The sequence below is a fragment of the Gymnodraco acuticeps genome, unplaced genomic scaffold (assembly GCF_902827175.1).
Source record: "Gymnodraco acuticeps unplaced genomic scaffold, fGymAcu1.1, whole genome shotgun sequence".
Classification (NCBI taxonomy): Eukaryota; Metazoa; Chordata; class Actinopteri; order Perciformes; family Bathydraconidae; genus Gymnodraco; species Gymnodraco acuticeps.
The window spans coordinates 3693143-3718292 of record NW_022992177.1 but is presented as its reverse complement, the minus strand read 5'-3'; the positions used below and the strand labels follow the sequence as shown (position 1 = coordinate 3718292).

Below are 25150 nucleotides of genomic sequence, written 5' to 3'. Positions count from 1 at the left end.
CAACACGAAAAAAAGGGGCAAATCGTGTTGGTGAACACGAATCAATAGATTAAAAATCGTGTTGGTGAACAGGAAATGCCGTGAGACTGGGTTGGTGTGAACGCCGCTCCGCAGTTTAATGCAGGGCCGTAGCTGCGTTTTTAACGGGCCTAAAATGATATTTAAAATGATTCACTTTTAACAAATGTAATGCTTGTTTTGTTGCTTGAGAAGCTTGTGGAAATAGTGTAGGTTTGTTTTAGTACAGTTTTAGGGAAACAAAAATTAGGGGGGCAGCTGGGGGGGCAAGGCTCTACAGTGTCACCACAATCAGAACAGACTGTGCCCGAATCATGACTGCTGCAATGAGACTGCTCACATTCCAGCACATGCCGTGTGTTGCTCACGTGTTGCAAAGGACCATCACAGTTTGCCTTGCTGACAGCGGGTTCAGAGGCACATTGGCAAGATGTCGTAAGATAGTGGGGCATTTTAAACACAGCCCCTCAAACACAGAGGAACTGCACAAGGAGCAAACAGAACTAGAACAAGACAAAGAGCCACTGATACAGGATGTTTCCACAAGGTGGAATTCAACACTGTTTATGATCTCTCTGCTGAAGAACCAAGAGGCTGTGAAGGCTACTCTAGCCAAACAGAAGCACAAGCTCACCATGTTGACTACAGCAGAGTGGGGCAGACTGCAGAGGCTCAAGACCCTCCTTAAACCATGCAGGTAAACACCCACCAACTGTTTTATTAATGGGATTAATTCATCATTGCTGTCCCTTGAAAAACGTTGTGAATTGACTATGATTGTGCAGTATAAATTAAATTGCTTTTCCAAAATGTATTGTACTGAATATCAATATCACTATGACTATAGTATAAAGTTGCTACTGTTTTTAATCTACTATTAATTGGTACAATAATAAATCACTTTCCTAAACTATCCACTGCAGATATGTGACTGAGCTCCTTGGGGGTGAGACTTATGTCTCGTGCTCTGTTGTGTTACCTGCTCTCCGCCACCGGACCCGCACCATGGAGTTCTCAGATAACGACCCAGCCTATGTGGTGAGGTTCAAGGCTGCCTTTAAAAAGGACCTGTCTCAACGCCAAGATGCACTCAACCATGGATGGCTCAGGGTGGCTACAGCACTCGACCCGCACTTTAAGGTAACATGTGTAATGGTCTTCTTTGTTTTTCTCTTTTCTTGCTTTTTGACCTCCTTTCCCCTGCCCCCCCCTCTTCTTCCCTCCCCCCTCTTTCTTTCTATGGAATAACAATATGATGGGAACCATGTACGAAAATGAATTTCACCCACCTTTTTACTCTGTAAATCTGTGATGTGACAATAAACCTGATTCTGATTCTGATTCTAAGGACCTAAAGTGTCTACCAAGAGGAGAGCGAGGAGGGGTGTGGACCAGCGTTGAGGCACTGCTGCAAAAAGAACCAGACAGAGCCACTCCAGAACCCACAGAAGAGCCAGCAAGGAAGAGGAGCTTCCTGCTGTTTAATTCAGACTCTGAATCAGAGGATGAAGAGGGGCCCAACGGGGCTCTGGGCCACTACAGGGCAGAGCCCACCATCAGTGAGACAGACTGCCCACTGCAGTGGTGGTCCACTCATGAGGGGGCCCATCCACAGCTTTCTGCCCTGGCCCGCAAGTATCTGGGCAGCCCTGCCACTTCTGTCCCTTGCGAGAGACTTTTCTCACTGGCAGGTAACATAGTTCAAAAGAAGAGGGCAGCCTTGAGCTCTGAAAATGTGAACAGGCTAGTTTGTCTCAGCAACTGGCTGAAAGAGAAGAAGCAGAAGAAGTAGTCTTAGAGGTATCCTGAGGCCAATGGGCTTGTTACTGAAATGTTGATCAAACAGTGGCCTATGCAACAGAGATTTTATTTTTCATCAGGATATTGGAAGAATAGGAGGGATTGAGGTCAATCACTGGCACTTTTTTATTTTACTTTAAATGGTACACTTTATGTTGAACTATTTATTATGTTGTTGGTGCAACTGGCACTTTATGTTGAACTGTTTATTGTTTTGGCCAAGGTTATTGAGATAGTTGGACTGAAATTGATTAGATTTTTTAAATCAACAAAGTCTGTTATGGCCTCTGAAGCAAGAGAGATGTTTTCGAATAGTCAGGGTTTCCAATGTTCTAAATGTACTAGAAAGTATTGTGTTTTACTTGAAAAAGTACCACCTTGAAAAAAAATAAACAATGTTTTGTTGCTTAAGCTTATGTATTCAGTCATTATTCAATGGTATACTAAAATCCATGTGAAAATTGCTTCTCACTGTTCTCAGGTCAAATATGTATATTTGATTAAAAATGCGATTAATTTCGATTAATTAATTACAAAGCCTCTAATTAGATTAATTGTTTTAATCGAGTCCCGGCTCTAATAAAAATGTAATTATGGATTATAAACAATTGCTTCAAAGCCACATATACATTATCAACCAATGGATCTACCGATTCAGCCGCGTTTTTTCTTTCTCGTTTTAATGCCATTGAACACGTCTTTTTATCAGATTGACAGCTACGGTGAGACGATCTCCCGTAAAAGCTCCGTAAAAGGTACGTGTTGTGATGTCTGTGTTTGCTTCCCCTGTTGCGAGATCGGATCGCTTAGATACTATACTTAAATAATCTGTGGAGTCTCAGCTTTAATCGGATATATTGTATGTGCAGTTTCGATAAGTAATAAGGGTATCTTTATTTTGAATTCTGTGCTAAAGTGCGTTATTATTTTTTTTTAAATGAATAAAACTGCACGTCCCTGCGGTGTGAATACCACGCATGCGCATACCGCGGTTATCGCCATGACACGGTATATCGTTCAGCCCTACTGTCTACCCATAAGCCCCCCCCCCTCTCAATCAACTTCCTCTTGACTGCCTTTTTTACTTACTTGTTTGCCTGTCCTTGTTTGTCTACCCTCCCTCATACTGTAAAGCGTCTTTGAGTTGTGAAAAGCGCTATATAAATAAAATGCATTATTATTATTATTATTATCTGAACAGGACATCGCACGCTCACTGCTTGATAGCGCTCGAAGGTCCGTTTACGCCGGTTGTTAAACAACATCGTTATGGGGAAATGCAAGTTGTAAAGTGTGTCGCCAATGTAACCGGTTAAAACTTGAAGTGGCGATGAGGTCTTAAAATGTATGGAAAGGGTCTTAAAAAAGGTCTTAAAAGGTATTACATTTGACTTCAGGATTCCTGCATATACCCTGTGAACTTTTTTAACAATAAAAACAGTGTTTTGATACTGAAACATTCATTTTTCACGTTTGATTTTTCACTGTAGGTTACTATGGAGACGGTTTGAATGCCATAATTGTGTTCGCTGTGTGCTATATGCCTGAAAGCAGTCAACCAAATTACAGATACATCATGGACAATTTATTCAAGTGAGTGTTTATTTGATTTCTTCTAGCCTGGTGAGCAAACCATTTGGATCCAGCGCTAATGCTATTTCCCTGTTTCCTGCAGGTATGTCATCGGCACACTTGAACTTTTGGTTGCTGAGAACTATATGATTGTGTATTTGAACGGGGCCACCTCAAGGAAAAAGATGCCAACTGTCGGCTGGCTCAGAAAGTGTTATCAGCAGATTGACAGGAGGTCAGTCGGAGTGAACGTCACACTCAGAAACAAGCAGAGCATCATGCCAATCCTCAGACAGTTGTATCTGTTGTGGAATATTTTCCAAGGCCCATAACTTTGACCCAGTGTATCAGTTCAAACTGTCCTGACTGAGCACAGGCACCTGTAACCTTGGCTGCTGTGCTCTCAGTGTTTTGTCTCCCTGTTCCTGCCTGTTGGCGTCAGCTGATAGAGGTGTTATCATTCTATCTTGTTATGCAGCATGTTGATGATGCTCTCTGAACTAGCTAAATACATGGGTCTGGGGTAGAGTTCTTCAGAATTGACGTGGCAACTCTACCGTGAAGTCAGAACCTCTGACTCTTGGACTTGTGATGTGAATCCTCCGGCCGTTAACTCCAAATAAACCATCATGTGTTTGACATCAAAGCTACTGCTCTTCCCGTGTCTCCTTCCTGAGTCGGTGACTCCCACTGCATTGCTACACAGAAGTTTCCTCTACAAATTGGCATGTCGGCAGGATGCCAATAAATCTACAGGGCTGGTAAGTGTGATTTTCAAATCTACATTTGGACATTGCCTTACCAGAATCTGTGATTGACGGTATCCTAAAATTACCTGTGAAACTGATCGGCTGCGTTTCCTTTTGGTTAATGAACATTTGGGGATGATAAACCCAGGGAATCAGTGTCTGGGGACTCAGTCCTGGCTCATTTCCTCTGTGTGTGCTGCTCGGGACGGAAGTGCCATACAGGCATACACAGCTCATGTTTAGAGATACCTTAAGGAAAGAGCATCAGTGAAGTGGAGCTTCTGTGTGAATTGAAAGCAATGTAAAAGATTTGTATTGGACAAATCACCGGATTTTGAGGGTCTTAGCGGCCAAACATAGCAGTTGAAAATAAGCAGCCAGAGATATTTACTGCTATCACCTCTCTGTAAAAACACGGCTCCAGCTGCAGCCTTGCGTGTGTGTGTGTAAAAGAAACCTCACTGCGTGTGTGTGGGGCTGGAGCAGTGCAGGCTGAGAGGGAGAAAGTCACAGCTTATTGCCTATAGGCTTTAACTCACGGCACCACCGTCCTTCAAACGGGACGGTCTAAAAGCACTCGTTGTTTAGGACCGCTTTTCTCATGGTTAGACGGGCCAGCGCGAAGTGCGTGCATCACCCGATGCGCTACGGCTCTCTGGAGCAGGTAGCGGTCAGGAGTGCATACATACAATTATAGGCTAATTGATCAGAGGTGTGTAGTGGCAAGCAAGCATAGGCAAACTGTGTTTCACCTTGAGGTGAACTCGATAGCAAGTATATATAGGCTGGTCGTACGGACTACAGTCAACTGAGCTGTTGTTTGGATAGAAAGGGCAGGGAAAAGTCTGTGGGCTCCGATCGGGGGGGCACAGCGCCACTAGAAACAAATAGCCTAGTGGTTGTCGCAAGAGGATAAGCTAGTTACCGCTCTTGGACGGCTTTCAGGCACCGATAAATCACTTGTATACAAGGGTGAGGCGTGAGAAGACGCCCCACTAATTCCCCCCCCCCTCTAAGATCTCTAAAATCCGGACTAAATTGAGCTGATGAGCTTTGCTGTCGCGCTGGTGTTTATTACGAGTTCATGTTTTGTTTGTCTGATTGTTTGTATGGGGGTCTATATTGGTTTGTCCCGCCGTCTTGTGTATGTTTTGTAACAACTAATTAATCAGTCCATAGACAGGGTAAAATGAACTAAACTTTAATTATCTCACCAAAAGTAAATGACTTGAGAAAAATAAAAAGAGTGTTTTTATGTCCTGCCTCTGAGTGTGCAGGGGAACATGTAAACAAGAAGCACACTCTTCAGGGTGAGCGCTAGGTGTAAGAAGAAAATAAGATTATATTGCTTTAAGAATCCATTCTTAAATGGTATTGCTGGTATGTTAAGATATCTTTGTGACCTTGTATAAACCCTATGCCCGTCCTGCGCCCCGAGACCCTCAGAGACCTGCCTGAGGAGATCAGGGTTGCAAAATCTGGTTTTAGGTCAATGTTGTATTATTTGTTTCATTTATTCTTAATCTATGTATTGTATAGTAATAATGAATAAAAACGTAATGTATTGAACACATTCCGAAACAAAGCAGATAAGCAGAACAAGACTCAGACATAATACTAATTGTTGTTGAAACCTTTTGCGCTGTTGCAGCAAAATGGAAACTGTGTTAATTATTCTGTTCCAACTGGCCACTGGAATCAGGTAATTAATATAAGTTGAAGTTCAATTACAGTTTTAAAAATAGTTTAACATTCTTTATTAAACTGCTTCAAATTATTTCTAGTATCAACCAATTGGTCTGCATAGACAATACTAAAATTAAAATAGTTGTTAAACTACTGACAAGTTTTCTGAAACTGAGCTTATGAACAATAGAGTAAAGGTTGCTGGTTAAGCCAGGATCAATATATTTGTTGACGTTTTTATTGTGTGCATAATAAATGTGTTAAATTAATTGAGCAATTTTTTTTAAAGTATAATGTTGCAATTTCTTTAAAATAAGTAATCACAGTTACAAAATAGATGTTGTTTTCCAAGGGCCTCTCTTTCACAGGCACTTTGAATCATAACACTTCCAAGTCCTACAGAGATCAGTATCACTTTGTGTTGCAAGCCAAATCCAGGGGTTCTACTCGAGCCCAATTTTAAATACCATAAAGAAAAGTATTGAACCCAGCTCGAGCTAAATGTGAAATGTATTTAATTAATGTGCAAGTGTTTTGATTTATTTAAAATGTTCCAGTCTAGCTTCCTTCAAGTTTAGTATAAACAACAGATTGGTTCTCATAACATTCTCACTGTGTGCTGTCCCAAATGTTTGAAACCTTGGGCAGACAAGCACACACACACACACACACACACACACACACACACACACACACACACACACACACACACACACACACACACACACACACACACACACACAACACACACACACACACACACACACACACACACACACACACACACACACACACACACACTGTAGAGTTATATTTGTATTTATTCATGTTAGCAAACTATGGATAAGCTTAAAATGGGAATAATTTGGGTAAAACTGTGAGCTGGATTTGGGGCCTGTTGACATGTGTTTTTGAGGACAAAGGAAGATGGGGGAAGGTGAGAGCATGTCCTGATTTGCATTCAACTTAGATCTAGCTGCAGTGTTTGTGATGTTAAGAGAGGTCCCTTGGGTTTCTCTGGTGCTTATCAATAGTAGCAGTTAAGTGAATACTGTTCAAACAATACCTGTGTTTGTGTTTTATATTGATTTCTCTGTTTTATCCTTTCATAAATGTAAGGACTACAAATGGCTATAAACATTCTGGGCTGGTTGGAGTAAACAGGGTTTTATGGCTCTGTGGGGGAGGTGTAGGTATGCAGGCCTTGAGACCTTTGGTTGTAAAGTGAGCCTGTTTGGTTTCCTGCTGCGTTTCCTGCTGCGTTGCGTCTCCCAATGAGATGACCTGAAAAGATGACCAGCTGACCTAACACCAAACCCCTCCTTCTTACTCTGGTATATATCCGGTGGATCCCTGGCGTTCGGCCTCTTCTTCACATGCTGCCCTCGGGTGAAAGTAGCTCTGTAGTATGCGGACTAGAGCAGGAGTAAGCCGGCATTACTCCTTAAGCATTGCAATATAACTGTAATATATCATGTTGTATTGTAATGATTGTATTGCATTGTCATATTGCCATTAAAGTAGATTATTGTTAACGGTTACTTTGTAGATATGGATTCCTTCCTGTATTATAACCAGCTTCATAGGAACGCGCGGAGATTTGAAAAGCGGACCAGTTATCCCTCCAAATCTCTAACAAAATGGTGACCCGACGTCTAGAGATAACGAAGCTGAGGAAGAATTCAGACGCTTTCAAACATCTCAGACAATCAGCAGGACTCTGCAACTTTGCAAATAAGGTAAGCAGACGATGAAAGTCGCCTGTCTGTAATTGGATACGCTAAAACTTTAGGATTGTCTGTAGGCGTTTCACAGTGTTTTTATAGTTTAAATGGAATATACAATGCATATTTTACTATGTTAGGAAAGTTATATACAAAACGTAAACGTGGATCGACAGGTAGACGAAAGTCCTGCGTGACGTAAAATAGAGCAGTTTGGCGTGGATCTGCAGGTGTTTATTCCTGAGTGGCGTAGAAATGGTGCAGTTTGTGTGAATGCGAGGTTTGAATCCTGCACGGCAAAACCTGAAAACTCGATATATCAGATCGAGTCGCCGTTTAAAACTGGGGTTTAAATAACAGACCAATGCTAAAAGCTTAAAGCCAGAGGTCTGTTATATATTAAACCAAGGTAGAGCGTTTCCCTTTGTCTGGAAACTTCTGCTGCTGCCATCTAGTGGCTGAAAGGGGGTATCACACCCTTGAAACTTATGCGAGCTTAGAGTTTAATCATTACATTGCTGGCCGGTATTGTTTGGTAAACTGGTACAAAACAATAAGGGATTGAACATTTTTTACAACGACAGCACCAGGAGATGAGTAAACTCAAGAATCTGTAGAGTGTAAATACATTGTGCAAAACACATTTTACACTCGAACTGTTTGCAAATGTAGACAATATAAATAAATGTTCAGAAAGAAGACAGGCCTACACTTGATTCAAATTTCATTACTGTGATCCGATTGGTGTGCTCTGCAGGTTTACTATTGTTCGAAGTAACAGTGGGATTTAAAATGAGAGAAGATATGGAGATGTTCTTTCATAGTGTGTGGAATATGTGATGCTGGAAACATGTAAGTATTTCAGAGTTGTGTTGGGTAAATATGTAACAATGGATGAAACAATTTTTGGAGTGAGTTTTTGTAATATCATAAGTAGACATTAATTATGTTGTTTAGATGGCATTTAACAACTAAGACAGATAGTATGATTAGAAAGAGACAGAGTGGAAAGGGTTGGATTTATTTAACATCAGTGTGCTAGACTTCTTATAGGTAATGTGTACCGGGACCTGGACTCCCCCTCTGAGTTAGAAAGGCTTTGATCCCGACCCTCCAAGCAGACAACGAGACCTAACCCAACAGGAGACTCCTCCTTCTCCATCGTACAGACAGAGAACCAGAGCTGAACCAACAACGACCTGAGGCATCCAGAACCAAACCAGTATGCTGACAAAGAGGCAAACTCTCATCGGTCCCTCAAACAGGACATGAAGTTCCAAACTGCGCCGCGAGATTTGGCACAATAGACATGAGAGCAGAATCCGCCCTCCATAAAAACAGCAGAGAGACTGTAAAGGAGGAGTGCAACAACAGTGGCATGATGGGGCTGCGGATGTGACTGGGCCAATGGCTGCCTACAAAAGTTACAGCGGATGGATTCAACAGCTGATGGACTGAAGAGAAGACAGAATCAGAGGAGTTGGCATGGTCGATTAGAAGTGAGGAGGCCGGGGTCACGGCTTGAGAAAACCAGGGGAGGAGGAAAGGAGAACGGGAATGAGTGAGTTACACATAAACACACTTATTCACGAAACGCACATTTAAATAACTTGAATTAACTTCATAAATACGTAAAGACAGAAAGATTTATTAATCATTTGGTAAATTAAAAATAGCAGTAAAGAGGAAACTATTAAAGTAAAATGATAATCATCCTAAAACACACTGACAGAGTAGAACCATATTCTTCAATATTTTCATCATGTTAACAATTCATTCTTTAAGACATTTTTATTCACGTGTGAATAAAGTAGCGGTCTCATTGGTTACAATATTGATCACCATTAAAAGGATAGTTTTAGGAACCACTCTATAGGACAAATCTTTGTTTGTATTAATGGCTAGTGCCAAGCCACATATTAAATTCCAATCTAAAGTGTTGATTTCACCATTGTGGCATAGTTATTACCAGACTTCGGTTTTAAGTCCTTGATAAAGGAGGGAGTAATTGTTGCATGTTCGGACACCCAAGGTTCCACACACTGCTAAAGAGTTTAACATCGTTTTTTAAGTAGACCAGAATTATAATGAGCTATGAAATGCAGAGCGACACAGATCCTAGTAATGTTTTGACTCAAGATAATAGTTATTGTACAAAAGTTTCTGAAATAGATCATTAGACATTTTAATACTAATTAGGTGTAAATGGATTGCAGTAGTAGTGGTACTCGAAGGAAGTGAGTTTTGTACCAAGTTTCAGGAAAAGTGGGAGGCAGAAGTCCCAATGACAAGTGAGAATCATCTTGAAAATTATAGTTGAAATCGTGACATATTTTTGTAGACAAAGGATACTGGCCTATGCTGAAATGTCAAAGTCTCTGCAGAGCACGACACATGGCCAAAAAAGACGGAGACCAACTGACCTTTGACCCTGACCGACAGTGTAACTTGACAAGGCACTGTGGATGACTGACTCTGGGGTGAAGCTGACCAAACTTGACATGACAACCAGACAGTGTGAGTGTGAATGTATGCCGGCATGTGATCAGTGTAACTGCATGATTCTAAAACAATAACTAACCAAGCATGTTTTTGGACTAACATATTATTTTGGAGCTCCAAGGGAAACGAGAGGTTTCCTAAAAATTCCACAAAAAGGGGAAACCGCACATGTGATATTTTCCTCTCACATGAGTTGGCGGTTTGCAAATGTAAAAGCTGAAGATTCTGTTTCTTTTAGGCCTGAAGGACGGAGAGGAACACTTCTTTTCACTGAAGTGTTCACTGTGGAAATAATGATAATAATGTTCGTTATGTCCCTAACCAATTACCTGACAGTTTTTGTTCCCCTCCCATTACAGGCTTTTGTTACACATGATTTCATGTGTAAAAGGGGGGAGTGAGTATAATGTATAAATGTCAACATGGCTGTAAAATTCACAATTTACATTTTTTAAGGATTGAGCATTGAATGTAATTAACCTGCTCCATATCTGGGGATAAGATACTGTTTGATGAAGGTTGAGATGTTTCTAAATATTGATTTGAATTATAACAGGTAACAAAGAAGCAGTGGCCAAGGGGCTACTGTGAAACCGAAGAAGTTGACCTGTGATAATGAAACAATTTTGTAATATTTTAACAGACATTAGAGCAACTGAGGTTTGAAATGTAGAAAGAACATATTACAGTTAAAGCTAAAACATAGTAATGTATTGAGACAGAATTTAATTTAGACAACATCCTGTAACTAGCCTGGTAAAGAAGTAAAAGCCATAGACTTTATTGTTTAGGTCATTATGGGGATATACATTTAATCTAAATTTATAATAGAAAGACATTTGATGACAGTTTGTTGGAATTCTGTATTCATTTTTTCAGCGTGATAATATCTAAGCACTGACAGGTAGAAGCAGAATCACCAGGAAATCATTCACTTTGTTAGCATCGTGATTTTGGTTGTTTTTGAATCCATAACATTAGTGTGTTTCTTTACCAGAAACATTAGCAGTTCATATTATATTTGGATTTTAAATAGGATTTCATTTAAAAATAAACACAGATGCTTGTCAGAAATTCAGAGCTATTGAAATATGTTATTTAGTTTACCTAAAGATGTTGAGGTTCTTATTTAGTTGGCACAATCCAAGTATTAAGATTCTGAAGCTGCACTGGCAGATAGGAGGTCTACAATTAATTTAGAAAACCTGTTCACAGACGGCTGTTGTTTCAAGACACCCCACCAACAGGCTCCAAGTGGGTCAAAACAGCTGAGCGTAGGCTTGCGGGAGTTGTATCAGATTTCTCCACACAGGTCACCGGCGCCAAAAGGGGGACCCGAGAAGCACGAGGACAAAGTGGCTCAACCCCAGGCTCTCCGACCCCGACCGAGTGACCCAGCGGACCTCTTATGCCGTCTGCCTGGGAGAAAAGGGGGACAGCTCGTACCACGGGAGCCAGTGTGCGGCGGGGAAACCACCTGCTAGGACCAGGGGACGACATCAGGACGGACGTGGCCCTGGCAGACGTGGACTACTCGGAAGCAGCAGACTGGAGGAGCAGGACCCTGGAGACATCCTTACAGCAGACGACCCGGGAGGCATCATCAGCGGGCCGGAGAAGGAGGACCCTGGAGACATCTCTACAGCATCGACCCGGAAGCCGCCATCAGCGGGCCGGAGGACGACGAGGAGGAAGACATCTCTCTAGCAGGCAGCCCAGAAGCTGCTGTCAGCGGATTTGGGGAGACAAAGACACGGCAAGCCAGGACGGCGCAGCAGAGGAGTCTACTTCGCTCTGATCAGTTCCACCCGTGAAGGGCAAGCTGCATCTCCCCCTCCCTATTAGCTGTCCTTGTGGGCTATTCCTCGGGGGGGGGGGGCTGATGATTCTAGCACTCAGCTACCCCCTCATGGTTCCTTCACTGCCATGGAAAGTGGTGTTCGGTCTCCATGAAGGTTTCAAGTACTCTGAATACCAGCTTCGGATGGATTTATGGACACAGTAGAAAAGAATGACCGTGGGTATATTTCAAAATGCCTTGTCTAAGTTTATCTCTGGAGAAGGAGATAAAAAGGGGGATTTGTAGAGTTATATTTGTATTTATTCATGTTAGCAAACTATGGATAAGCTTAAAATGGGAATAATTTGGGTAAAACTGTGAGCTGCATTTGGGGCCTGTTGACATGTGTTTTTGAGGACAAAGGAAGATGGGGGAAGGTGAGAGCATGTCCTGATTTGCATTCAACTTAGATCTAGCTGCAGTGTTTGTGATGTTAAGAGAGGTCCCTTGGGTTTCTCTGGTGCTTATCAATAGTAGCAGTTAAGTGAATACTGTTCAAACAATACCTGTGTTTGTGTTTTATATTGATTTCTCTGTTTTATCCTTTCATAAATGTAAGGACTACAAATGGCTATAAACATTCTGGGCTGGTTGGAGTAAACAGGGTTTTATGGCTCTGTGGGGGAGGTGTAGGTATGCAGGCCTTGAGACCTTTGGTTGTAAAGTGAGCCTGTTTGGTTTCCTGCTGCGTTTCCTGCTGCGTTGCGTCTCCCAATGAGATGACCTGAAAAGATGACCAGCTGACCTAACACCAAACCCCTCCTTCTTACTCTGGTATATATCCGGTGGATCCCTGGCGTTCGGCCTCTTCTTCACATGCTGCCCTCGGGTGAAAGTAGCTCTGTAGTATGCGGACTAGAGCAGGAGTAAGCCGGCATTACTCCTTAAGCATTGCAATATAACTGTAATATATCATGTTGTATTGTAATGATTGTATTGCATTGTCATATTGCCATTAAAGTAGATTATTGTTAACGGTTACTTTGTAGATATGGATTCCTTCCTGTATTATAACCAGCTTCATAGGAACGCGCGGAGATTTGAAAAGCGGACCAGTTATCCCTCCAAATCTCTAACAACACACACACACACACACACACACACACACACACACACACACACACACACACACACTTTGGATGAGTAATCACTTCATCCAAATTGTAAATTGTTGCCTTCTTTAAAGTTATTAGTAATTCAAGATTAATTATTAAATTAGGTACATAACATAGAATAAACAAAATAACTTTGACTTGATCATTTTGTTCACAACATTAGACCTTGTCCTCTAATCTCTACTAGAATAAGATAAGTGTGCATGTTTGGGTGTGGAACACTCCTGTAATGTACCTAATCTTGTTATCCTTTTCATTACAGAGCTGGGGAAATGGTGTATTGATTAGATTCTGATCTGTGCAAAGTCCAATTTTGACTGACTTTAGTTCTAATGTTAATTTGATTTCAACCCATAAGGAATTATTTAGATTAACTCAACATTTCACATGATGGATTAGTGCTCCACATTTTTCCCACTAATTTGTTGTGCAATTAGGCCAATGGTAAAGAGAGACATTGATGACCTTGTGTCCCTTTTGTTGGTACGTGGTTCCATTCTGTCTATGGCCTTGGACGGCTTCACTAAGAATCACCCAGTTCTGACAGTCCGGCTGAGTGCAGTCACAGAGATGCTATGGCTGCTCTACATGAAATGACATTAATGGTCTGGTCTGAGAATGGACACCATTACCTGCTTCCAGAGACAATGCCGCTCCTCAGACTGAACAATACTGTCTCACGTGGGCCACTCCCCCCACCAAGCCATGAACTGAAAGCTTGACATCTGCTTTGAACACCTGGAAGCCTCCCGGTCACACCAGCACCAACCCTTGGGTCAGTCAGATGGGACTAACGGCTTAACTTAGGGCATTTGGTTCAGAAATATGACTCTCGTTACCGCAGAGTGGGTTGTTTTTTTAAGGCTATTCATACTGCTATGCAGAGGATGCCTGTAGGTTGGCAAGCTGTTAAAAGCCCCTACTATTTTTAAAATAGGCCTAATGTCAGGAGCCTCTTAATGTCTAGTTCTACATGTATTCACATTATATGGACAATGTTTCCACCTGGTGAAACTAAAGGCTGCACAGTACTCAGGCTACAATACGACCATTCTGTTCTGCTCTAACAATTCAATTGATAGATTCTACATCAAAACAATTAGCTTTTATTGTTTCCAATGATAACGTCATTTTAAGAGAAGGAATGCAAACCTGTTTTCAAATGTAAGGTTTTGAATGTGTTTGACATTTCTCAGTAATACCACCCTCAGACACCCACTATCATTTATGCTATGCTTTCAGTAATAACTCAGATGTTAAGGGGGATGAAGCTTTTCCTCCCAAATCAGATATGCTTTGTTTTTCAACAAAGGTATACAGTTCCTGCATAATATATGTTTCTCACAATTGTTTGTTTTTTTGTAAGCTGCACACAGGTGATACTGAGTCTTCTCGAGTAATAGATTACACCATGCTTAAATAGACTCCTAAGTTATTATTTCATATGAGACATATGTAAGAAAAGGGAGGGAAGAGTCAATTATATTAATTGAGTAATTGATTTTATATTGGAACATTTATTTCTCAAACCTGTTTTATGGAAGAGGAAAATATTTCTGATAAACTAATATGTTATCAAACGGTAAATGGTGAATTAATATAACATTTAGAATCATTGAGAAGGGGTGATATCCGCAGGGACTAGCTCACCTTTAAATTACAATAACATTTCTCTACTTTGGACTGATGAGTTTATGATTCTTGCATGTTAAATGACTAACACAAACCTTACATTTATGCATGTGCATGTCTCAGGAAGGCTCCCAAATAATTCTGAGGAGCCTATCCTATTTTTGTATTTAAATGATAATGTGCTAATCCATTACTTTGAGTTGTCTGCACTCAGGAAAACATCCCTATCAAGTGTTAACCCAATAACTACAGTAGGACAGCTCTGAAGGCCAAGGGTCAGAGAGAGAGCTACGTGGGTCCACGCCAGCCACTGCAAGGTCCTAGTCACCAACAAAAGTAGATGACAACAAGTGATGTGTCCTAATCACCAACAAAAGTAGATGACAACAAGTGATGTGTCCTAATCACCAACTTGCACCACACTTGCACTACATACACCAAAACACACTACACACAAGGTATCACGAGCGAGTGCCAGCTGAGCGGTTCCATATGCTCTCTGGTTCCTCGTTTGTGTTACCGGTGTGCGGAGTCTGACTGTCCGTGTCACAAAATCGACCGAAGGAATACACACACACACACCCCATGGAGCATTCCAACCTCGTGATGACGGCTCGCCTGGGAAAACGACAACGCAACCGTGAGCAATACAACTGGCCTGGCCCAGTGATGTGGGGTTTAGCTCGCCACAAGATTACGTTTGGTTGTGCGGCGACAAGCTCTATCAAGTTCTGGCTCCCCTCTGGATAGGTACATGCACTCTAGTGGATTTGAATCCAGCAATCAGGCTTAACAACACTACTCTTTAATGTATTATCCATGCATAGAAAGACCTACAATGATGTTTCAAGTACTGGATTAATTTCAGTTTTGGCCCAAAACAAATATTTATAATATTTCATATAACAATTATGTAGCATATTTGATCCTCAAATTAGAGAAGTATAATTTAAAGAAATTGATATTCTCAACATTAGATAAACACAGAAGAATCCTTTCCAAGTACCATAAGTAGCTCAGGTAAGTATGGCTAATAGAAATAATTGATAGACTTAATTTGGTACAGATCAGTGGTAGCATTTACAAATGTAATAATTCAAGGTTTAAAAATGTTTAATCCTTCCTTTCCAGGTTTTTACAAACGTCTTTGAATATTTGCCTAACTTTTCCTTTTCAGATTTTGAACAATGTACTTGACTAAAATGAATGTATTGATTTCACTAAGTGCCTTACTCTTGACTAAAGCGTATTTAAGTAAACGTAAAAGTAATCCTAAAATTGAGGACACTGCACTTTTGCAGATTACAGATTGATCAAATCACCAGTGTGAATTCTATACTCTAACTGTGAATTTTTAGCTGGATCTCTTACGATCCTGAGTTTTAAAATGCTTTTGACTAGTGATTGCCTTGAAGTAAATCTTTAAAGCGGCAAGCTGGTTTTGATTTTATAGTTTGATGAATGAAATTAACTAATGGTAAATGATAAAAGATATTAGTTTAAAAACAAATATTTAGCCATTGTGCACCTGTGTTTTATGTGTGTTCATTATTATGCTTTTGACAAAAGATGATCAAACACTGATGAGAGATGACTTTTCCTATTATGATTGGCTGTATCAATCATTGTGATTGAATGTTTCAATCTTAATGTGATTGTTATTGATGTAATTGATGTTGTGTAAGTCCACACTCAAATCTGAAGATTCCCATTGATTTAAGTATTGAACTAAATATTATTAGACTAAGGGTTTTAGATTATCAAAATTGATAAAAAGAAAGAAACTTTAGATTATCAAAATTGATAAAAAGGAAGAAACTGTTGTGGAATATTTTCCAAGGCCCATAACTTTGACCCAGTGTATCAGTTCAAACTGTCCTGACTGAGCACAGGCACCTGTAACCTTGGCTGCTGTGCTCTCAGTGTTTTGTCTCCCTGTTCCTGCCTGTTGGCGTCAGCTGATAGAGGTGTTATCATTCTATCTTGTTATGCAGCATGTTGATGATGCTCTCTGAACTAGCTAAATACATGGGTCTGGGGTAGAGTTCTTCAGAATTGACGTGGCAACTCTACCGTGAAGTCAGAACCTCTGACTCTTGGACTTGTGATGTGAATCCTCCGGCCGTTAACTCCAAATAAACCATCATGTGTTTGACATCAAAGCTACTGCTCTTCCCGTGTCTCCTTCCTGAGTCGGTGACTCCCACTGCATTGCTACACAGAAGTTTCCTCTACAGTATCATAATATGTGATTACATGTTGTCTATTTCCCTCCCTTTCTGTACAGGCTAAGGAAGAACTTGAAGTCTTTGATAATCGTTCATCCCTCCTGGTTTATTCGCACGCTGCTGTCACTCACAAAACCTTTCATAAGGTAATTTATAATGTTTAAAGTCACTAAAATTATGAAATTAAGATTCACTCTGGTAACCTTTTAGATTTTGATATTTCCCCTTTTTCTTTTTTGACAGCACCAAATTTAGTCAGAAACTTCAGTATGTGTTCAGCTTGACAGACCTTGCAGAACTGGTTCCAATGGAGTATGTGTCCATACCAGATTGTATCAAAGAGTAAGTACAGTCCACTCAAACACACGCACTTTTCAAGCCAAATCAGACCTTCTGGGATATGGCAACATGTTTTTTATGATACACGAGCGTTGTTATGTTTACATAGGGTGGTTCTCTGTTGAGGGAAGACATTTTGTTTTCCATGAAGTGAACCTGGTGACTGCAGATCTTACAGCTGTGCAATGAATCAATACTTGAAATATAATAATTGAAAAAACCTGACTCCTCCAGTAGAAGTAATCTGACATGTATTTACCTTTTACAGATGTAATCTGTGTAGGTAAAAATGTAAGAAAACGTCATGTCCCTTGCTTTTTCCCCCTATTATCTGGCTGATTCTGCAGACTGTGGTTGGATTTCATTTGTAGGTGGTGCCACAGTAACATTTAGCTTTTCCTGTATATCATCATCATCATCTTTTATTTAAAGAGACTCTTGGTCCATTATTACAAAAACATACAACACTCAAATATAAATTAAAAAAGGCAGTTATACCAATGTTTCCACAGAGGTGACTGGTATCGTACAGCACTGAAACACGGATTTGACAGCAGCATAATGACAGAGTTATGAGAAACATTCAATCGACAGATGAATTTGTACATTCGATTTCTCAAAAGAGCATGGAACGTGTTGACTCGTGCGTTACAGAACATTTCACTTGCACTGCACCACCTTGGTTTTCTAAGCAGTATACGCAAACAGTCATTATAAGCAACCTGGAGCTTCTTGAGGCTTGCCTTCTTATACTTGACCCACAAGGGGGCAGTATAGAGAGGAGTGCAATAAGCTCTAAAGAGGTTCACCTTAACCTTATCTGAACACCAAGAGAATTTTCTAGCCAACATGTTGGCTTGCATATATAAGACACGCCGCTGTCTATACATGTCCTCATCATCAGCCATTTCATCTGTGATGACGTGTCCCAGATACTTAGTGTTACAGCAAACAGACAGCACCTGTCCTGACAGGTAGAATGTTGGAAAACAAAGGTTCTTATCCCCTTTTGCTCTGCAGATCATTACAGCGCTCTTCTTAGCATTGTATTTAACGTCAAATTTGACTCCGTAATCAGAACAAACATTTAGCAACTGTTGAAAACCAGCACTGCTAGGAGAAACAATAGCCAGATCATCGGCATACATAAGATGGTTTACAATCACATTACCAATCACACACCCTGTTTTACAGACACTTAAATCATCTGATAGATCATTCATATAGATATTAAAAAGGCATGGTGAGAGGAGCCCCCCCTGGCGGACTCCATTACCAACACCAAATGGCGCAGAGACTGCATTCCCCCATTTGATCCGCATGCTCTGGTTGGCATACCAATAAGCCAGGATCCTAATTATACTGTTAGGCACACCCCTTTGTCTCAATTTTAAAAACAGTTTATGGTGGTTAACTCTGTCAAAAGCCTTAGAGGCATCAATGAAACCAATCAGAACAGTGGAATTCTGTCTTCTATATGTTTCTACCATTTCTTTCAAAGCATAGATGCATAGCTCAGTACCATGCTTAGCCTTGAAGCCAAACTGGTTATCTGAGGTACATAAATAGGAACATAGTCTATCTAACAAAATTATTTCCAAGACTTTGGATAACACACTGGCTAGAGCAATTGGTCTATAATTATCCAAGCTCCCTACCTTGCCCGCTTTGTCCTTAATGACAGGCACCAAAGTAACAGTCAACATGGAGTCTGGCAACATACCATGAGTCATGAGGCCGGTAAAACAAATGGCAAGAAGAACTGCAACCTTCGGGCTTGCCAGTTTAAGGTGCTCTGCAGTGATTCGGTCAGAGCCGCATGCTTTATTATCAGCTAGCTGTGCAATTGCTCGATAAACCTCTTTAGCTGTAATTCCCACTGTGTCACTCTTCACAACATCACCAACTTTGTAGGGGTCACTTTTAACACAATTAAGTATATTAGAGTAATGTTGCCTCCACAACTCAGCTATGTTATCGGCTCCAGATACTCCCTCTATGGTACACGGTAATGACGTACTGGCCCTGTTCAGAGCTCTCACCTCCTTCCAGAAGCCAGTCACATCATTATGAAGCAGCTTTTCAGCCATAGAGTCCGCTCTCAATGTTTCTGTGTGTTTGTTGACATAACGAACTGCATATTTATATCTAGCATTTGTACGCTTTTTGAGATCCAGGACAGGCCCCTCTCTGGGCCTACCTGCCTGGACCCAGGCCCCAAAAGCATTCTTGGCTTCAGCGTATTGATCAGCCACATGTTTATTCCACCCTGGCTTGACGTTGTGTCTCTTCCTAGAGTAGGTACAGCACGGTCTACTGGCCTCCCATACAGCTCCCACAATACAATCATACATGTTACAGAGGTCTTCACGGTGAGAGTTTTCATTACAACCCACATCAACACACAGAGTTGCCACTTTGGGTAGATATACATCACTCAATAGGACATCAGTTCTCCCATAGTACAATAGCCTATCCTCATTTGTGAGCTTGGACCAATCCACTTTAGTGTTACAGGCATTTTTAACCTCCTGAGACATCTCAGGGAGACTATCACAATCTAGTGACATTATAAAAGGAATGTGATCTGACATTGATGCCTCATACACAATCTCGATTGATCTTACAGTGTCATGGGCATTAGCAGTGCTTATGCAATGGTCAAGCCATGAAGTTGTATGCCAGGCCTCGCTTATATATGAATAGCTATCTGTAGGCAGAAGTATTTGGCTTGATAATATAAGATTGTTATCATCACAAAACTGTAGCATATGCTTAGCAAACAAGGACCTTTTGTCTGATATGTCAGCATTCATATCACCCACTACAAAAACACTGGTGGAATGATTATCAGCAATAAAAGAATGTATAAAAGCAAGTCTGTTCAGGTATTCATCTTCATTATGCTGTGACTCATATGGTGTATATACATTGAGAATGCTAAACTCCTTGTTATTCATTTTGATCTGTACAGCAATACACCAGTCAACTTCAAGCCTGATGACATTAATGACAGTGTCCAGCTTTTTGTGCCACAGGATAGCCACGCCCCCTGCTATCCTTCCTCTCACTATTCCCAGAGATAGGTCCGTAGTGGACTCACCAGCCCCGTGAAAATTGTCATTAAGAGAGTTCAACTTTCCCAAGTCCTGCTTTGGTAAGAAAGTTTCTTGCAAGCATAAAATGTCACATTTTTGTAGCAAGTTGTCCACCACTACACGTCGGATCCTATCAGCAGCGCTGTTGCCCAGGCGCAGCCCGCGACAGTTAAATGATCCAACCCGCATAACGTTTAGCTAAGCAGCTCAGCCGTAGCCCCATTCAGTACCCTCGCACCAGCAAAAGGTCTAGCTCTGCTAGCCCTAGCTCTTGTATAGACAAGATGTCGGGGGTTTTAAGGCTGACTCACTAGAAGAGATCCAAATGCAAGCTACTAAGATTTAAACACTCATGAGTTTATTTAACCTTCAACAAGTATCAACATTACTAGAAAATGTAGCTTTGTTTTGTCCCATAAAAAGCTATCAAGGAATTAGTATTTTCCTCGGGTTGACCTTCGCTGTTCTGCATCATTATTGAGCTCATGCTGTATTTTCTACTTTACCCGATGCGGCCTAGTTTCCATGTGGCTTTTGTAAAAGCTTCAATGCAAATTCATCTCTTTACCAAATGTGTTTGCTCTTTTTGGATGTCTGGTTGCTGTTGGCTGTTATTCTTTTTTCCTTAACTCCATTTCCCTGCCCCCTCTTAAGGTTTGACGTAGAAAAAAATAGGAAAAGCCGTAAAAGGTATATACACTTACAACCAGGGTCAGTCTCAGCACTTTGTTGTTTTGCAATTCACAAACTAACAACAAAATGATCCGTTGGCTTTCAAAAATGCAACAATACACTTCGTTCTGTCCTGAATGTTTGTAGTTGGATGATTTGCTGTCCTCTCTAAATGTCCCACATTTCCCCCTCAGTGGATTAAGGACGTTCACTCAATAGCAAACTGAGAAGCTTGATTGGTTTCCAGAAATAGGTGGCTTGGTCATTATTTAACCAACTTAATCTAATTTCTGAGCCAATCCTGTAAAGTACATTTCAAAATCCATTCTTGTTTATATGTTCTCTATTCTTGCCTCAATTTAATATCAGCGATCAGTTGTTAAAACATCATGTGCCCTTAGTAGCCTATTGCATAACAAAGGTACTGGTACAAGGTACAGACACTGAATCATTGATTTATGTCCAGCACATACTTTTCTAGCTAAATAACTGCATTGCTGCTTTCTGATATTAAAGTTGGGGCCTCAAGTAGATCTTACTTTGCATGTGTCCTTTTAAAAACCAGGTTTATAATTTGATCTTGGGTAAGTTTGTTCATATTTGTACGACTAGTGGGGTGGACCTACAGGGAAGTCTTTGTTACTGTGGTGTTGTGGTTTGCACTGTAACCATATCTTCACACGGATGCACTCGATAACTCTCTCACTGAACACTGGGCTTGTCTACTCTCACAGCTCTCTGCATGACTCACTGCATACCCACTCCTTGCTGATGTTTAGTAATACCGCAAACCTTACCCTCATGCACATAGACTTTTTACTCTATAGCCTACTGATAAGCAGAGACAAGGGGGTTATTGAATTGCAGTTATGTTGTGGCTTATCAAAGTAAGGGTGTAAGGCATTTACTGTATCTGTATGCAGATGGTAAGTCTAGTAAGTTAAACCTTTAAGTGAAACATGAAATATGCTCTCATACTAAAAAGTCCCTTTGGTAATGGTGTAGAGGCAATGATCACATTTCAGTATGTCATAATATAAAAACGTTTCTGTTGCAGGGCAGCCTGTTTTTATTTTACATATCGGTTATCTTGTAATGTAATGTAATGTGTTGTTATATGACCTGTCATCCCAGTAGCACAGGTGTCTGATCACTGTTGAATTTCCCTGCAGAATCGACCAGGATGCGCACGGCAAAGTGGAGATCGCAGCGGCTGCTGTTCCAGAGTGACCCTGCTAGCCCGCACGATGTGGAGGAGGAAAACGACGGAGAATGTTTCAAACAGCCACTCGTATGTTTATGTTCTGGGCAACGTGACTGAAGACTTGTTTGCATCATGAAGTGCCTTTTTGAAACTGTGCTGCCTGTTACATCGTGGGACTTTTCACAGCTTGATCTTCAGCGTTCTTCCACTTGCTGTCTGAAATGTTTTTAATCTTATTTTTATTTACTGCCAATATATCATGTCCAACTTAGCTTATTGGTGTCCCCTAGTTACTGGTGTATCTACACGTTATGTAAGGCACTCTGTTACAAATGATTGATGCATGTTCTGCTTTATTACATTTAAATATATATTTATATTCAAAAGGTGACAAAGGAGAGAAATTAATATATTTTTATGGTTGCTCTGATTTTAAACTGCATTTTAGGTCTCTGACCCGTTGAGTGGCATTTCATTGAACACGTGTTGACAGCACCTTTTTCACTTTTCACTGCTGACGTTCTCTATCAAAATCCTGCCTGGGGGAAAATAAAGTTTTATTTTTTTCCCTTCACTCAGAATGTGCCCTTTGAGTTGTGTAGGGAGAACATTTGTGAGAGCAATGATCTGAAGCAAAGATGTAGGTCTTAATGTAACATTTCCTCCAAGTAAAGTCTTGGATTTCATCATTGTTTTTTTATTTCATACAAGATAGGTAGGTAAATGATAGCATTTGAGATTAAAAAAAATCACCAAAATATGTTTGAAAACAAATTATATTCACATTACTTCAATCAATTCAATTGGTTTGCTTTAGATACTACTGTATACTGTTTTTACCTTCTTTATCTCATCCACTTAGACTCCACTAGATGGCACCACAAATATCGATTTCATTGAAGTTGGAGTTTATCATCATTTCAATATAGCCTACTGACAATAACAGCCACATTCATAAAAAACATGACAAGACAGATAGTATCTTGAAGATAATTAATAGAGAATGAATCAAGAGATTTCAGTTAAATAATGGCAATATAAAAATAAACGTATAACGTAATGATCTGTATTAAATATAAACTGTTAAAATATTATACATTTTAGCTGATTAAGCCTTACAAATTGTTAGAAGTGATCTGTTACCATGTCATGTCCTAACATCTTAAACCGCAGAACTGACTCCAGACACCTAATGGCGATGTCATCAACCTCAGGATCAAACTTATTTGCAAAGAGGTGATGTTGTTGAAGGAGCCAGGCGAGGTCTCCAGCGCCGTACACACACACTGATCTTCTGTAAGCACCGGTGCAATGATCGTACGGGGCTCCATCTTTTATACTGCCTGCATGATAGCCCCACTTCACCACGCGAGCGATGGCTTGCATGTCTGACTCATCATACTTGATGTTGGCAGGGATCGATCCTGGAACGGAGGGCATCCTCTGCAGGGTCGCCCACAGGCTCTCATCGGGGCTGTAAGTGTCCCTCTCCCACTCCAATAACTTCTGAGCCTCTCTGTCCTGCATCAAATGCTTCACAAAGGCTCTCGTGACCACAAAGTAGGCATTTCCCATGAACATAGGGCTGCTAATAGGTGGGGGACTTTTCTTCACATCAGTCCTTACTACAGTGCCACTAACATTGTGATGATACTGCCAGCGAGCTTTCTTGTAGTTATTGGTGGCCTCTGTCTCCATGCTGTTTCTCCCGTTTAAGGCTTTTAGGACCTGAACCATTTCCCTGTTGGTTTTGATGGGAAAGTCGCTCCCGCAGGTGTTTAGCATGTACCTCCACTGGACGTGTGAGTTCAGCAGATCTTTCATGCAGTTCAAATCCGCCTGCACTCGGGACCATGAGGCATAAACCACACGTTCTAACCTACTGGCTAGAAACACATTAGGAAGGCAGGAAACAATTGCCTTCACTCCCTTCAGAAAATCTTCAGAGGATTTCTGATCCACATGCACACAGTAGATATTCTGAGGAGTGTAAATAGCTCTTAGAAGACGCTCAAACATCTCAATCTTTTCATGAATAACCATTGAGTAGGCAATGGGAAAATCCTTTTCTTCTTCACTGAAGGGTGATGTAATGAAACCTCTCTTAAGGTAAGCTGGACAGTCCTTTGTCACGTTAAGGTAGAAGTCCTCAGTTAGTACTTTATGTCTTTTCCTGGATCCCAAAAGCACTTCTAATTGTTTTTTCTTGCCGGTAATGTCTCCACTGATAATAGCCGAGCAGCCAGGCAGGTCAGTAAAAAACTGCTGTGGGATTCTGAGATCAGGCAACGACTGCTTGTTGGAGTCAGTTTTCCAAAGGAAAAATGAAAGCAAAGTACCTATGAGGATGAGAGAGAGGGTCCTCAAAGTCAGGTGAATGAAAAACCTTGCCATTCCTTGGCTGTAGTCACTTCAGCATCGTTGATCTTTGTTTCACTGCAAGCTAAAGTTTGACAGGTACATCTAATGAAAAACTGAATCAGCCCTCTCAGTAGGTGTGTTAAACTAAGGTATGTTAGGCATTTGTTGAGCAAACTATATGGTAACCATTAATAGGATATGGACTTTCCTGTGAACAGACGGACTTTTTTGAACAAGTATTATACATAATATTGGAGCGTCTATATTATTTTATGATACGATAAAATCAGCACACAGCCATCACAATGTTTGCACTAAGGACATCAAGTAGAACATATTTTTATTTCATTTAAATGTCTATTTACAGAGATCATGGTCATTTCAATTATTATACACAATCATTTCACTGTTGAACGAATATATCGATAAGTAACAAAAAGAAAGTCATACAAACACATGTGTTTTTTTTACTGTTTACTCACAAATGCCCCTTCTAAGAATGTGCATTACAGGTATAGGCACTTTGTAGAGCAGAATAACACTCAACAGCACTCAAAAAAGAACAATCCCAAAGAAAAATACCACTACTCTCCTTAACATTACTGCACAA

At 40.7% G+C, this 25150-nt stretch overlaps 2 protein-coding genes across 2 annotated transcripts; one reads left to right on the top strand and one right to left on the bottom strand.

Moving 5' to 3' along the window:
- Nucleotides 1-3301: 3301 nt before the first annotated feature.
- LOC117538981 (BCL2/adenovirus E1B 19 kDa protein-interacting protein 2-like) lies at nt 3302-22757 on the top strand. The gene is made up of 5 exons (XM_034204991.1): nt 3302-3411; nt 3494-3625; nt 16926-17012; nt 17110-17208; nt 22148-22757. The coding sequence occupies exons 1-5, from the start codon at nt 3359-3361 to the stop codon at nt 22203-22205; spliced, it is 429 nt and encodes a 142-aa protein (XP_034060882.1). The 5' UTR covers nt 3302-3358; the 3' UTR covers nt 22206-22757.
- A 180-nt stretch (nt 22758-22937) lies between these two features.
- Nucleotides 22938-24597, bottom strand: LOC117538980 (beta-1,3-galactosyl-O-glycosyl-glycoprotein beta-1,6-N-acetylglucosaminyltransferase 3-like). The gene has a single exon (XM_034204990.1). It carries the CDS (start codon nt 24571-24573, stop codon nt 23305-23307), a length of 1269 nt encoding a protein of 422 aa, XP_034060881.1. The 5' UTR covers nt 24574-24597; the 3' UTR covers nt 22938-23304.
- Between the last annotated feature and the right edge of the window lie 553 nt (nt 24598-25150).